General features: G+C 43.8%; 1 protein-coding gene across 1 annotated transcript in view; it reads left to right on the top strand.

Moving 5' to 3' along the window:
• The window catches only part of ERN1 (endoplasmic reticulum to nucleus signaling 1), a 749,808-nt gene that overhangs the window by 491,499 nt on the left and 241,758 nt on the right, over nt 1–16,551 (top strand). Inside the window, exons 11-13 of the mRNA XM_069654991.1 lie at nt 1,767–1,885; nt 3,274–3,465; nt 12,720–12,990. Coding sequence (XP_069511092.1) covers nt 1,767–1,885; nt 3,274–3,465; nt 12,720–12,990 — 582 coding nt within the window. The remainder of the gene's footprint in view (nt 1–1,766; nt 1,886–3,273; nt 3,466–12,719; nt 12,991–16,551) is intronic.

Genomic DNA, 16,551 nt, shown 5'->3' with positions numbered 1-16,551 from the left:
GCGAAGCTCCAGGAAGATCCTGAAGACCCTCCCGAAGCAGGGCGACCCAAGCCCGAGTCCCCTCACCAGTGTGCTGGACTCTAGAAGTAAGGGAAGCCCATCAAGTGGGCAAGATCTGCGGTGGTGCTATTTGCCGGTAGCTGAAACTGCAAAGTGCTGCTGAACTGAAGAGCCCTTGGCTGCTGCTGACCTTCAAACTGCAGTGCAGGAGTCCTCCAGACGTCCTCCCTCTTGTCCCCACAGCTGAGGACCAGGAACCCAGGATCTGCAAGATTGCAACCAGAACAGAAGCCAGCTGGATCATCATCTTCAAACCTAAGGTACTGTCCTGACATAGGGAGACTCTTTTGTCTGTAGCTTGCATTATCTCAGTTGAGACTTGCAGTAGCTGCTTTTTGCAGAGTTGATTTCAGCTCAGACTTTCATAAGCCTAACAGTGTGTGGCCCAATAGTGATTTCTTTACTAACTCTTTAAACTTTGTGCAAGACTTTTGGGTTATCTAAAGAAGTGCCTCCGCTCCATAGACATTGTTCAAATTGACTTTGGCTGTCCTGGCTCCCTGCAGATTCTTCTGACCCATTGACTTTGATTCAAACTGCCCCTCATAGGTGTTGCATACGTTTACCTTGTATTGCTGGGAAAGATCTAATCTAATTTCATTGGGAGATTGAAAAGTGCTCACATGCTCTGAGAACCTGTTAACCTTTTTCCTTCCCTAACCTTTTCCTTTTCCACAACCTTAGAAATGTATTAGTACAAAAAGTGATATATAAATGCCAATACTGTCTTAATAATTGAAGTCACCTCAGGGTGTAGGGAGTGTGTCTGAAGCATCTCTTAAGGGTATCTACTTATCTCAAATCTGAGGTAGTGTTGTGAAGTGTACTTTTATTGTTGCACCTTGCCCTTTTTAAAGAAGGCTTATTTAAATCTGGCTGTTAAATAAATAATTATTTACTAGAAAACCTTGAGTGCAAGTGTTATTGGGATACTTGTTTTTGTGGATTTCGATGCTACAGCTCACATTTACCCCTCTTGAGAGAAGTCTGGCTGCTCAGTCACTCTACCAACTTGTGTAGTACAGACCTATACCAATAGGTGGGGTACCTAATACCTAGAGGACAAGACGGGGGTAGTCTCCCACAGGGTTACTGAATACAATCTTGCCTAACACAGAAGACTGGTCAGGATGTTCTAAGAAGATGCATAGCACACACTATTTGCAGGAACTACGGAGGGCGCAGCACCCACTTAAAATCCAGGGAAGATTACTGGTAATGGGTTTAAGGCTCCACACCTGTGGCACAAAATGTACTTTTGCCCCCACAGCGATTTAAATGGGTGTATGCTGTTGGGCAGCATTGTCGAATAAGTGCCCCATCAGGCACTCTCCTCACCAACAAGCACAATTTATCCATCTAGGCAGTACAGTGCGGTAATCCTTCGCCAGGCACCCAAACCCATTCTGACACAATTAACCTTCACATGCATTCACCCCAGCTAGGCAGTGTGCATGCTCCAGAAAAGTATTCAAGAACTCTTTAAGAAAATGTATATAACTCCAACGGGGGGGGGGGGGATTACCCCTTGACTGAATGTTTTTTTTTGTTTCAAGTTTGTAATGGTGCTGCAGTGTTGGCATCACTTGAAAATGTGGTCACCCAAGCCATCTGTCCTGAGTAGGGGACACACAATGAAGGCATGCACCTTAGAAATGCACTTGAGTGTTATACTGACATATTATTTACATTTTGTTACTTTCCAGGGCATCATGAAATTCCCTTATCAGCACCAGCAAAAATCCTGGAGACATTTCCAAGCAGTTATCCAAAGGACCATGAAAATGTGATCTCATCCAGCTCTGAAAAAACGAGTTTTGAGGAGGTTGGTAAATGGGCATTGTCGCAGTTTTAATTTTTCTTATAGCTGGCCAATTCGTTCTCCTTTGAATTGGCTATCCTGATCGCTTGGAAAACTGTTGTTGATGCCCTCAATTGAATTCCACTTCTTTTTGCAAAACCTGATTTTCCTTACTTGTTAGCTAAAACAGGAACCACCCAATTAATACATGGGTTCAACCTCAGTTTCCACTGGTCTCGAACACAGCTGAGTACTTAAAAAATAAAATCTTGGTGGAACATAAGTGGCCAGAAGTAAGTTAGCTATTGAACAGCTACCTGTGTTGGTGACTTAGCTAGTAAAACGTGCAGGCTGACACCAGCTAAAATACATCTGCGACTAACAGCACAAAATTGAGTTGAAACGTGTAATGCCCAAAAATTCTCCGACTCAATTATGTTGAAATGCAAGTTTACCTGTGTCCGATAAAAGGCTAGATGGGGGGGGTTAGAGAGGGCTTAGTAGCCCCCATCATGCAAGATTATGTGGTAGTTTTAGAAGGTGCCATTTTAAGCCCTACTTATTTTGTTGTATATGGATTTGTTTTAAAAACCCATTTGTGATACTGTATTCTACTTTACCATCCTTGATTGAGCTCCGATACAGACTGGAATGAAGTGGTCCTTTTTTGTGTAAAGCATTTAGCTTATTGGTGAGTTCATCACACCCAATTCCAGGAGTAGGAGGATCTTTTAGGCTTGTGTTTATTGGCAGGGCTGAATAATCTTCAAACTCCCAGGACCACATTTACTGAGATCTGCAGTCCCTCTTAGGCTTGCAGCGCCAGGAGTTTTTCACCTCATGAGCGATTTTTTCCTCATCAATTGAGCATCAAAGCTTTAGACACTTCTACTAATGGACCTTGTGAGCGCCCCATTGGGTGGTGCTGTCATTCTTCGGGTCTGCTTTTCTATGTTGCAGTTCCGTCCACATACTGCTTCATTTCATTCATTGCAATAGTTCGATCTTTTGGTGTAAGAGAAATGTTTATATGGAAAATAAATGAGTGTTTCAGCCGGATATTTGTCAAGGATTAGAATGTGCTTGTGTAGGCGAAACAAGTGTTAATCCCTGGACGCTTTCTTGGACTTCTTAAAAAGCACCTACTGCTTTCTGGTGGGAGTTAAGACCTTTTGAAAAGGGCCAAAACTTGAAACTTAGCAAACAGTAGAATGATATAAAACGATTTTCCTTTTAAGGTTCACGTTTAGACTTGTAGGATCCTGTATTCCTTTTTGAATAACACGTGTTAAATGCATATTTTATATGCGACCCTTCCACTGTGTGTATAACCTAAGAGACTCAAATTTTGGATCTTGTTTCCTTGCGTGAATTATTGAAATAAGCTTTAATCTGCTATTACAACTTTGCAGCAAGTAATTGATGTTGATAAACCCCCAGAAGACCTGTTCCCATCCATTACAAAGGAAATAAAAGAAAAGCACAGCCGTTTCGCACCCAAGCCAGAAGCCCCTGTGGATACAATGTTGAAGGACATGGCCACCATCATATTCAGCACCTTCTTGTTGGCTGGATGGGTAGCTTTTGTCATAACCTACCCAAAGGTAAATAGTGTCCAATTCTGATGCAAATCTCTGTTCAAATGATATGTTTGAAAAGAAATTCAAAGTGAATTTAACTTGGCGCTAAGAAACTCAGACTCGCTATACATGAATGAGCTTTAACATTGGAGTTTAATAAAAACTGTATCTTCCTTTATTACAAAAATAAGACTGGTTCATGATGGAACCTAATGTTGCATGCATTTGAGCAGACAAATTCTAAAACCAGACATGCACCTGCTATTCTAACATTTTCAGGCTAACCTTGATAAAGTAAAATAAGACCCATTTTGCACACCAATTGAGCTTTTCTATGGGGAGTGAGAACACTCGCCACATTATCCTGAGGTTGTAATTACATTAGTTAGGTGTTGATTAATGGACAGAGACTACCCTTTGTTGTTCTTGTTCAGTTTGGCTTCTATTCACACCTGGGGAGAAGGGCTCTCAACCAATCAGGTGGCTGGAAAAGCGGGAGAGAACACACCGTACTGCCCGCTTTTTACAGCCACCCAACCATTCCCTGGGTGGTGCCATCTTGATTGTGGGGAGGCAAGAGGGAGCCTCTACCTGTTGCCTCCCCTCGTCCCCACACCTCCAACCCCAAAGACCTATCCTGTTAAAAAAACAAAATGTTTGCACACCTGTCACAAACCCCGGGGTGCGGATAGCTATCACTCCCTTGTCGGGGAATGCGCACATGGTGGGTAACGGCCCACATCCCTTGCCACGCTCGGCCCAGCTGAGGCTCAGGCTGGCGAGGTGTTACCTGCCCTGTATGCCCTCCCTCCTCCCGATGCATGGTTGCTTGCTTCATGATGAAACCCTACTTGTTGCAAGATGCAATAAAGACTTTTAGTCCCATCCTACGTCCACAATGGACTTCAGAGGTTTCCCACCCCTAGTTTACAGAAGCGACCTGTATGCAAAGCATGGGCCAAACTCTTGAGTACTCTAGAGCATTGCTGCCCAAACACCTTCATTATTTGTGTTGGGTGCGCACCCTTCTGCGGCCACATGGGGAAAGTGGAAAGATCAGCCATAATCTCATGTGGGTTCAGAGTGCACAGGACAAGTGGCAGACCTTAAAGTGTCACTAGCAGTGTTCATTTTATGCTTGCATCCCGTATTTAGAGCATTTTTATTGCATGCCCATATCATTGGTTTGAAAAGATTCCGGTCTACTTTGCACATTGGCCAATGTCTGTCCTGTGAGATGCATGGCCATATATAGAGGAACGTTGAGCAGTGAGGGCACTTCTCTTTGTGAATGAGAGAGGTTTTTTTGGGAGGCTCTTTAAGCACAACTAATCAGGATTGCGCTAATTTTGTATGTGCGTTGCAAATGGTATGTAGGAAATTGCAAATGCTGTTTTCCTTTTTATGGCTAGACCCTCACAAAACCTGTGTATACTGTGGTAGCTCAGAAGGAGGAAGAAGACCAGTTTATGCCATTTTTATGATCCTCTTTTTCAAAATATCCCTCATGTGGATTTCCATCCCTAACCAAACTAACTAGACTGCTTGTCAGTAGTGAAGTCCAAAACATGTCTGTCCTGCGTTCAAAGCTAAGATACACTGACCCTACTACTAAGCCAAAATAACAAAAAGGCCAGGAGATTGACTCCTTCTCTTGATTAGGGTTCTTCAGCCTCAATATACGATTCTTAAATGGCCTTTGGCTATTTCTTGTGTTTTCCAGTTCAGTTCTTTTAGGGTATTTGTCCACTTCTTTGGTTTCCCGCTTTCTGGGCTTTGTAGCCTGCTCCTCATTGGGGCTCTTGGCCTTTGATTTTCTCTGTTTTTCTCAAATGTTTCAAAGTCTCTCCTTTTCCGATATCTCTGTGGCAACAGAGTTCCTCTCAATGCGATTCCTGTTCTCCGTTATCCTATGATTCGTTATTTTCTCAATGTATTGATTCTCATTCATATCTCTGAGATGAGTAGGAACGACTTCATAATAAGTCTCACTCACTTTGCCTTTTCTTATACTACTGAGATTTGTAGGATACATCCCTAGATGAGTTTGTCTCTTGCTTTATTTCCACACTGCTAGGTATTAAAGGATTAGTCCCGCAATATATTTCATTATTCTATCACTGCAACAAGTAGGCTGAGCCCTGTGATGTATTTCACTCTTTTGGACCTTGCTCTTATCACTGAGACAAGTAGGATAAGTCCCGGGGTGTATTTCACTCTCTCAGTTCTTTCTCGTACCACTGGTATGGTTGACATGGAATGGGTCCCGTAATCTATTTTTCTCTCTTTACGAGTGTGAGATAGGTACTCGTTACCTTGCTTTTCATGGATCGCTGTTACCGGGCTTTCCTTCAGGATAAGGACCTTGCTTCCGTTGTTCAGGATGGCTTCTACTTGCACTCTGTGTCTCTGCTTCTTCTCCACAGAGCCAGCATTACAGTGGTCTCAGCATCGTTGCTGGACTGCACAGTCCACCTCTTCTGGACCACTCATGTTTTCTCTCTCGTGATTCTCGTCACCTGATTTCTTCTTCTTTCAGCTAGTTTGGTGCCTCTCGCACATGCCAGCTGATTGCTTCCTCGCCATGGAGGATCTCCCGGTCTCTCAGCTTTCACCACGCTGCTGATTCGAAGCTCCTGGCCTTCACATTTCCCTGACAAGTAGTCCTTTTCTTTTTATGTTACATTGTTCGGTCTTCAGTGGAAATCTATAGTCTTTCGTTTCTAGTTGATCAATCTTCATTACTCGCTCATTCCTCCCTCATTCCTCCTTGTCACAGTATTGTTGATGTCAAACCACTGAGCAATCGTTATTACTTGCTCATTCTTCTTCACAGTGGTTCTACTAGACATTCGGATTGAAACTTTGAACATGTGCTACAGTAGCAAACAGTGGCTTGATCTGTTGATTCTTTCTTAAGCCTTTAACTGCTGGTCCACGAGAAGGGGCCTTAGAGTTTCTCTGCGGAAAGGGGGCCCTTGTCCCCAAGAGGGGAGGCTCTCCCTGTGAGGTCCTGCTTGCCCCCACCCATAGTGAGGCATATCGCTTAGCGGGCTCACTTCCCTGGCTTCCCAAGGAAAGCCTGCCCACAATTGACTGAATCCTTCTATTCATCATAATATCGTCCTGACTTGCTTGCCCAGTTGGTACATGCAAGAAGCAACATTATTTGGGAGTCAGTGTCATTGTTTATTATTCAAATATTTCAATGCTGTCCCAAACTATTAAACTTCATTTCATAGTAAGCCTATGATCATACGAGGAGTTAACCGTATCTACTCGCAACAGAAGTAGCAAAATCACTTGGAGTCTTTTCTTTCTGCGCTTTAATCTTTACCGGTCATAATTAAATGCAGTCCGATTATGCTAGTTTTGGAGTCTATAGAGCAGTTGAGACTTCAGTAGCTTTTCTTCTCTGCCATATTTACAGATGCCTGTTCAGTGATGGTCATCAACTCTGACTCTCTTGCTGAATGTTTATTGATGTACATCATTCATCATAAATTAACATTTACAGGCCATGTTACCTTGAATTCTTCAGACTGTTGATGAACTGACATTACAAAATGTATTCAAAAATAACCTATAAATGCTAAAAATAAAGTCCAGAAGGGCGCTATAGATATTGAGCAAGCAGGTGAGCAAGCAGGTAACCAAGGTCATTGTGAATTTAACAAGTCAATACTGTGATTAGGCTAACAGTCCTTTCATTTGCAAAGCTTTTTGGCTTGACCACTTCCTTGGGCAGAGATGAAAACTCAGCCTCTAAATGGTGAAGGCCATGAAAGCTCACAATCATTCTGGTTTTCATCCCTTACATTTTACAGAAACAGCTTTGTTTGTAACTCCCTTCTTTGTGCTAGTCACGCGTGTCCTATGGTCTGGAACCTGCAGCTCTCCAGGTGTTTTGGGGGTACAACCCCTGTGATCACTCACCATTGAATACTGGCAGTTGTAGTCTAAAACACTTGGGGGTCCTGAAGTTTGCAGGATCCTGCACTTGGCTACCATATATTATAATTGTTCCTGACATTTCGGCTGCTTTTGACAGGGTTGATCATCCTACTCTTCTTACTAACCTTTCTTCTTTGGGTTTCTCTGGCTCTGTTCTACAATGGTTTGTTTCTTGGGCTAAAAGGCAGTACACATCCCTCTTCCCTTTACAATAGGGTCTGTTTTTGCACTCCTTTTCTCCCTGTATAGTACTCCACTGTTTTATTGTTGATTCCTTTGGTCTTTCCTGTCGTTATTTACGCAGACGTACCTCCAGATCACGTTTCTTTTTCTGCAATTTCTTACTCTCTGTACTCTGCTCTTGCTGTCCTGTTTCCTGGCTATTCAGTCTTGGATTCACTATCACTTTATTCATCTCAGTGCCTCTAAAACTCAGGTTCTTTTCTTCCCTGCATCAGTTATTCCTCTACCACGCTCACCCACGGCTCTAAACCTTTTCTAGCTTTGCTCTCTATATAGGTGTCATTTTCTCTACATATTTTTAATCTCTCTCATTCTTGTCACTGTCACCTTTACAATAGTCGTAAAGCCCGTTATTTGCTGTCGTTCATGCAAGTAAACTACTTGTCATCTCTCGTCTTTCCCGCTGTGGTGATTATTCTGCTCTGCTAAATTGGTCATCTGGCCCCTCTCCGTTCGATCTTGAATTCAGCATTTCAAACATTATTTCAGTCTCTCTCCCTGTGACTAAATCTCTGCATCAGTCCTTTCATTGTTTTTCCATTGTTTTCAAATCCATTTTTAGCTTGGCCCCTCCCTATTTATCCTTTTTGGTTTCTTTTTGTGCCTTCTCACACTTTGTTCCGGAGCTAATTTTCTTTTGGGCCCAGTCCCACTTCTGCTTTTTCTCCCAACTTGTTACTAAGCATTGGAATGTATTGCCCTGTTTGTAGTGTCTTTTCCCACTTCTGCTTTATTGTTCTCTTTTATTAAGCTCATCTGTTATCTTTTCTTGCTTGAACTGATGAGTCTCGTAACAAATTCTAGAATCTGCATCTAATTGTACTGTTCTTTTTGTGTACATCGCTTTAACAAAAGCGCTATAGAAATTAATAAATAAAAATTGGTATGTTCTACCTTCTGCAATGTTTTCATGGCTCTAGGAGATTTCTGGAACTCTATTTTGATAGTTGCAATGTCGTAATATGCTGATGTTGCTGAAAGGGGCAGAGAGTATAGTTGTGAGCCCGTTGCTGCAGTAGTTGTCAAACATCCTCAAGCTTTGTCATGCCAGCCTTTTGGGAAGACGTTTTGTGGATGAATCAAGATGTTAGACTACAGTGACAGGATACTGAGGCGATATGACCCTCGGCTGCAGGCTGACCCTATCTGTAGTGGCACCCCGCCCAAGTTAAGGGCTTGAGCGACAGGGTTGGCCCGTGTTAGGACAGTTTTTCTGAAGTAATACTGATGGCTTAGCAAAACCATACAACTGCAACAGTACAAAACTCCACTTTTAGTATAAGGCTGTACCGCCTGAGTATTTGGTAGCGTAGACTTATCTTAGGAGGGAGAGAGGACTGTAGACTGTTACAAAGAAATTGTAGCATACATATGGTCCAAAGAAACACTATGAATTGTAAAAATACAAGTAGGCCAAGATGAATCTTGGGTAAATATGTACTATCACATTATACATAACACAATTTTATAAAAAAACAACTCAATACTTAAGGTTATACTTTGGGTTGTATCCCTTATTAAGAACACAATAGGTAGTCAAGGTAAGTCAAACCTATTACACATTCAGAATGCAATCAGCTATTCTTGGGAAGTAAAACCGGGCTATATAAACTTTGTGTATACAGTCAGTATTTTAAGGGTAGTAAACCCTACAGTCATGCAGTGACTGATAGGGTTTACTACCCTTAAAATACTGACTGTATACACAAGTATACTCTTTGCAACATCATTTCTAGAACTCATTTCAGAGCTAGTAAACCAGCTCATATACTTTCTGGAGAGGCCTTAAGCTACTCAGTGACAAGTATGAACACACACCAACTATTTTAGAATGCACCCAACAAACCAGGGAGAGTAAAACCCTATTACACTTTTAAGAAAGACGTAAATATTTCAAGGTAAGTAATGGACTCTGACTTTTTTGGAAATGCTCTAAGCAGATTTAGGGGAGGCACAACCCTGTATTACAAGTATATTTTTCTGAATAGTGGAACACAAAATCATGAAACCGTGTGAACCTACAACTACATTTATGATCACCTTCAGTTATACTAGGTGAGTAAGACCTAATATTGTAATACACTTTTACAGTTGCTTTTCAGATCAGTGGAACACAGATTAAGGTACGTAATAACTATCTAACTTAATTTAGGGTGGCACAAGGCAGACCAAGGTTAGTAAAATCCACAATACACTTATTAAGAATGGCACACAGCTATTCAAGGTATGCAAAGCCCAAGGCAGACTTATTCTAGACAGGCTAAACAGCAGGTATGGGGAAGCAAAACCCAGTTGGAAAACATTGTTCACTTATTCTCTGAAAGAAATAGTTGGGTGAAGCCAACAGTATTACTTTTGGGAAGAGGAGGATCCTATTCACAGTCAAGTAAAACAAACCTACATATACTTTTAAGAATGGCAGAACACATTCAAAGGAAAGTAAGCACGCTTGTAACTGCTCCTATTTCAGAGTGGCAGTTGCCAACCAACTCTATTACAAGTGAGTAACTTTTAAACACTTTTCATACTTTTTAAGACCTAATCCTTTTCTTATCCAGTCCTTCCCTTGTCTGAGTTCTCTGGGGCAGAAGGACCAAAGTGGCCTAGGTGCCAGCTTGTAGGCAGGTTGAGATAGGGTTCAGTTGCTGAGAAAGTCAGAGTTCCTGAGGAAGTCTCTCCAAAACAAGTAAGTAGTTCACTTTAGAGTTAGTTAGGGTCCAGGGACTTCAGAGAAGACACCCTAGAGGGATTCCAGCAGTGGGTCTCAGTGAACTGGATGCAAGGACTCCCAATCACATGAATCACCCCAAAAGCTACACAGGAATCGCACCAGGCTTAAGGTAAGTAATACCCAAGCCAACAAATTACCTCAGCACCGAAGAAGAGTTTGCAGCAGGGCGTCTTCAGGATCTGCAGCCAAAAACTAGGTCGATTAATTCCTTGTCAAGAAGCGGAAGTCAGGACATTGGAAGGGATTTTGCAGCAGGGATCAACTGGGAAGGCTTCAAGCAAGAGTTTCTTCATGGCCCGATGCAGCTCTGCGTTTGTGGCACCTTTTTCGGGAGCCAGGAGAAGACAAAATATTGGCGGTCGGATTCTTGCATTAATCTGCGCCAGCACTCTGCTGAGGGACTCAAATCGTGTCTCTCAAGAACAAGGAGGCGGTAACCAAAATGGTGGATGGATTCGAACTTCGGAAGACAGTACACTTACACAATGGCTCCAGGCCCCAGGGTATTGGGGTATTGCAGCCCAGCAAGGTTACAAAATGTTATCGGATGGCTCAAATTGCAGGCGTTCCTGAGATTGGGGATCCCCCGAGCCTCTAGGTAGGAGTTGTCGCTTTCGGGAGCCCCAAGTGGTTTGGAAGGAAGGGTTACAGCAGGCTCTGGTTACACAGAAGGCTGTCCGGTCGCTAGAAATCGCTACAGCCTGATTTTTCTTCATCTTCCTCTTCGGTTTCAGCTTCACTGGTCGACTTGTCAGCAGCTTCCATGTTCTGAGTTTTTATCAGGAACTACAGCACAACTTGTGTATACTCTCCCTGCATTTTACAGCAAGGGGCTGTCTGGCTGTCCAATCAGGACAGCCAGCCCCCCACTGGAAGTTGGTTCCTTTCAGGCAAGGTGAAAGACGGGAGGGCTGCAGAGTTTTGGACTCCTCCCTCGCTTCCTACCTTTCCAGACACTCTGGAGCCTGGGCGGGTAATCCAAAGGCTTCCTGCCGAAGATGACATTACCACTGATGCCATTCCCACCTAGAATGGCAGGGGAAGATTCAGAAACGGCAAGCACACAGGAAAAGGCCGGAAAAAGGAGGACTCATTTTAGAAACATGGTGGCCATTCTGTGCCTTACCGAGGCTGAATTAACAGCCTGCGAGTAATCGTGACTAAAAGTCATAAAAGTAGTTACACTGCACCAGCCATTCAAGTAAACTTGCAAATTTAGCAAAATGGTACCACGTAAGTAAGAAAGGGGATACATTGTATACCCCCAGCACTCCACTTCAGGTGGGGTGTGCTGGCTTACTTATAGAAAATGTAAAGGGGATGAAAATCCCTCTTTACTACATGGTAACAGTAGATCACCCAAGTATATGAAAGAGAAATTAACAGGGGTGCCCAAAGGGACAACCCAGCCTAAGCCCAAAAGTTGTAGGAAACTATAACTTCAACCATACAAAGGTCAGGAAGATTTATTATAAATAAGAAAATCTTAACAGCCAACCGCTGAGTTATATCACCCTTATCAACCGTGTAGTTCCCTACCATTGTGGCATGGTCCCTAAGTACATTTTCAATGTTGATAACTGTGACATCATCAACATTGAAAACAGAATTGGGAATCCTCGGCGTAGCGCCGGGCCTGGCACCAAGCAAGGTAACTTTCTTTTTCAAAAATGACTCTTGGCACCAGTGTAGGAAACTACACAGGTGCTAAGAGGTGAAGGAGGATGGGAAAGCTAAGTAAGAGCAGGGAAAGGGCGGGGTGCTGGATAGCCGCACCCAGGCTGTTCGGAACGCTGGTTTGTATCGGACAATACAGCCCTCAATTCTGAGCATCCTGATTGGCCAGCACTCCTTTCCAGGGTGCTGTTATTAAAAATTGAGGTACCATTATATTACATTCTGCCTTTACACACCAAGCACTGCAATTGTAAATCATTTTAGAATCTGGTCTTCATCTTAAGCATTTTGGAGCATTAGCATTTTTTCAATTTATCAAGATGTTTTTCCAGTATCAGAGTTGGTGGGGCCAAATTTCCCTATTGCCATGCGCTTTATATATATATATATATTTTAATTGGAATTTATAAAGGGCAAACCTGCCGGTAACAAATGTAGTGCTTTACATTGGGGCACACCTGTGAAGTTAACAGTAATTCTCTGAGGGTTAGAGAAGCATTTGACAAGCTTTGCAGTTAATACACAAGCAACAAATGGATTTAAGGTTGAGGGGAAGTATGGACACAAATTGAAATGTTAAACCATAAAATGTGAGGATTTTCTAAAACTTGCAATTTAGATCTGTTCTGTTTGACCTTGCTGGAAGTTTAAAGCTGTTTCTTTGAATTTGAAGACTGTGCAGCACCAGCAGCAGCTACAGCACCAGCAGTTCCAGAAGCAAATGGAGGAGAAAATACTGCTGTTGCAGCAGCAAAGTGCCTCGTTTATTCCTACCGGTGAGGTTGCTCAAGATCCAGATTTCTTCGACACGTCTGGTGCCCGCACTGAGAGTTCAGCCACAAGCACCCCAAACATCTCTCCTAGAGCCTCCAACCACTCTGTGCCATCAAACCTCTCTGTGTCCGAGGTTGGAAGCAGTGTCTCCACAGAGCACGATGATGAAGGTAATGCAAACTATCCTTTCTCTTGCACAGTTTGTAGGAATTATGTTATCTAAAAGAGTACATTATTGTATTTGTGTCAGCTCCAACCATTGTAGAGCATATGGTGATATTGGTGTTTAGAAGCTTTCAACCTTTTTGCAGTTAAATGTTTCGTCTGAATTCTTTTTTTTTTTTGTCAGAAAACTTGCTTGAGGTTTTAGGGCTTTACCTGCAGCACATGTGTAGAAAACAGTAGTAAAAACAGGATAACCATACAAAGTGCACAATATAATAGAACATCAAACTAAGTTATCACTAAAGGTTAATTGCTTGGTTTAGGCTACCCTTTCCATTGATCCATTCCTGTGGAAACGAGTTGGAGGAACAAACTAAAGAGCCTCATTGTTCTACAGTAGCTCAGCAAATATTAGTCACATAATCAAAGATGCAATCATGTTGTCACCCGCTCTGTCAACTTACTCCCACACTTTTTCCATCCAAGCTATTTTTGATCCGCCCCTCATTTATTCTCTAAGCTCTACCCCTGCAGTTTCACTGCCCCGTGAGCCTTTGTCCCCCTAGCCATTAAACCAGCCATGGTACGGCGCCCAGAGGAGGCAAGAGTGCATCCAGTATCTCGCACTTGAGTGGACAAGCTATTGATTATATGGTTTTGAGAGCTGGCAATTTATTGCACTTAAACTTATTTTAGGATAACTAATGTTGTTACAACTGAATTCGATGTGTAGGAAGACATTTAGTTGCTTTTGGATTTTTTAGAGATGGGCCATGTATCATACGCTGATGCTTTTTTAGGGTGGGCATTGTTACTGCACATGGACATTTTATATCGCACTTCAATGAGCACTGAGGGTGGGCTTTGTGTGGTTCTATAGTCATTCTTAAACCGTTTTATTTCGCCGCCCTTTTTGGCCCAAAAAATATTGCAGAAAACAATAATTATACTTTTTTTTTTATTTGGGGGGCCGGGCCCATTCCTCCTCTATTATTTACCCCTATACACCAACCCACACTACCCCTTATTATATACCCTTCGATCCCCCCCCATATTTTTCTATGTTTTAACGGCAAAAGAATTTCGGCAAAAAGTGCTGTAAAAAAAACACGAAACATGAATGAACGTCGTACCCTTTGTGTTGCACTTGGATGTATTTGCAAGTGAGTATTGTCTTGCGAATAGACTGAATCCAGGTGCTGGGAAATGGTTTTTATGTACAGCTAACATATTTATTTCCTTTCGCACTCCTCACCTTCATAACTTAGCCGACAGCACAGACTCACTTCTGCACACATCTGCTTTCGCATATTACTCGTAAAACACTTTGCACAACTGCGCTGCCATAAGAATGCAGCTACTTTTCACGTCAAAAATTCTTACTGTAGCTTCACTCATACTCCTACGTCCCGTCCCCTTTCCTCCATACTTACGGGACATTCCGTCCTTCGGAACGGGAGAACTTTTGTAAAAAGCATAAAAAATCTATTTTTTGTCCTCCTTTTTATTTTTACACAAGGCCATCGCACGTGACCGTAACCCCGCCTTCCTGAGCGCCACACCGCGCATCCCCCTTCAGTCCTTTTCTCCTTGGGGTCGGACGCACTTGCATCACTGGGACATTTTTCTTTTTGTTCCCTTGTCCTTCATTCCTGCTCCGGTTCCAGGGTCATCTTGTCCTCTGTCTATGCTGGAGCGTCTCGGATTTGTGTACTGTTGATCGTGCGAACGTCGTTTCACAATGGCAGATCCCCAATCTCTCTGCTTGGAGACTTTAGGCCCGGAACATTATTGGAACTTGTGCTTTGAATGGATTGTGTCCTTCAACGTATTCCTCATCTATGATATGTAATGTCCACAGCTGTGCTGCTTCGGAAATTTTTCCGCAGAGGGCGCCATGCGTCGATGGTGTCGGGTTGATGTCCCTCGAAGACCTCCGTCAAAGGTGACGTCATCGGATGTTATAAGTAGCAAGCACGGCGCCCGTAGCCTCAGTTCCGTTTTTTTTCCGCAAACCTGTTTGCTTTGTAAAACTCGGTGCGCCTCTTGGTTACTGTTAAGTTGCCGAATTATGTCTTTGTCTACTACCCCGACGACCCTGCGGTCTAGCTTCAAGAAATGTCATGACTGTGGCTCCAAGATGTCGATAACAGATCTGTATCGCATTTGTCTGTGATGTCTTGGCGAGGGCCACACCACACTACGGATGACTGTTCAAAGTGCCAGTCGCTGAAGGTGTCCTGCCCCACCAAATCATCGACCCGGAGGAATGGGAAGCTTTCTGGGTGCAGATGTTGAAGTTATTTCAGTCCCAGGGCACCGTTTCCTGCCGGCTTCGTCAAAAGGCGCGGACGGAACGGCCGGATACTCGCGCACCTTCAGGCCCGGGTGGACGGCGTGATGAACATCAGGAGCCCTTGAGGCCCTGTTTGGACAAGACATCGGGTGATCACCAGAGACGTGTGAGGTCCAGGTCGCGGTCTTAGTCTCTGGCGAAACCTGTGAAATCCTCAAAGCCCTTGAAGGTGTCGGCGCCATAGGCGCCATGCCCGTCGGGTGCGCCTGTCAGGTCTTTGCCCCGATCAGGCCCTCGAAGTTGTCTGCGCCATTGTCGACGCCGTCAGAACTATCGACGCCCTCAAGGCCATTTGGGCTTAATTTACCAGTGGAGGTCCCTGTGACTGTGGACCCTCCGAAGAAGGCTACTTCTAAGTCTGTGAAGACTGTAGCTGATAAGAGATGTACTCCTCTTCCAAGGAAGGACTTTTTTTAAGTCCTTCCAGGACATTTATGAGCATGAAGAAAGATCTGATGAAGATGTTGGTCCTTTTGGTCTTCCGTATGGAACTCCTGGTGTTCCATTTCTGAAGAGAGTCGGATGGAAGATCTGTGTCAATCTTTGCATGATGCCAGTGGCCTTGACACTTCCTCTGGGATGAGTTCGGCAAGCCGGATCCGGGGGAACATGCCGACTCCTCTTATCGGAGAATAATGTTGAGAGTTGAGTACCTGGACTGGACCAGGCCTCCGGTGCAGTTTGATCAAGATGATCTTACAGATTTTTTGGACCAGGGTCCGTCCATGGACCCGGTGTTACCATTTCATGTGGCATTGCAAAAGAGGGTGGCTGCTACTTGGAACACCCCAGAGTCTATTCCGGCGGTGAACAAGTCGTTAACGAAATACTGCCCGTCCCGTAGCGACCCCGGCTACCTGTCCACACACCCCACTCCGGAGAGTTTGGTGGTTCAGGCGGCTACGGCCACCTCGAAGCAGGCAGCATACCCTACCATCCCTCCTTATAGGGACGACAAGCGCATTGATAGATGTGTGCGCATGGTATTTTCTGCTGGGAGCATGGCGTTGAAATCGACCAACTCCATCTGTGCCTTAGCAATGTTTTCGCACACTCTGTGGAATTGCATCCCTTTAGCGGCGGAGCCTAGTCCCGAAGGGGAAGAAATGGATGGCTTTCTAGCTATTGTGAAGGATGGCAAGGATGCCATGTGTGAATCACTTCAGTCTGGGTTGGACACTGCAGATAGTGTCAGCAGGTCCATGGCTAC

Source organism: Ambystoma mexicanum, chromosome 3q (assembly GCF_040938575.1).
Source record: "Ambystoma mexicanum isolate Mex_15411 chromosome 3q, UKY_AmexF1_1, whole genome shotgun sequence".
NCBI classification, from domain to species: Eukaryota; Metazoa; Chordata; class Amphibia; order Caudata; family Ambystomatidae; genus Ambystoma; species Ambystoma mexicanum.
This window is presented reverse-complemented; position numbering and strand designations above follow the sequence as displayed.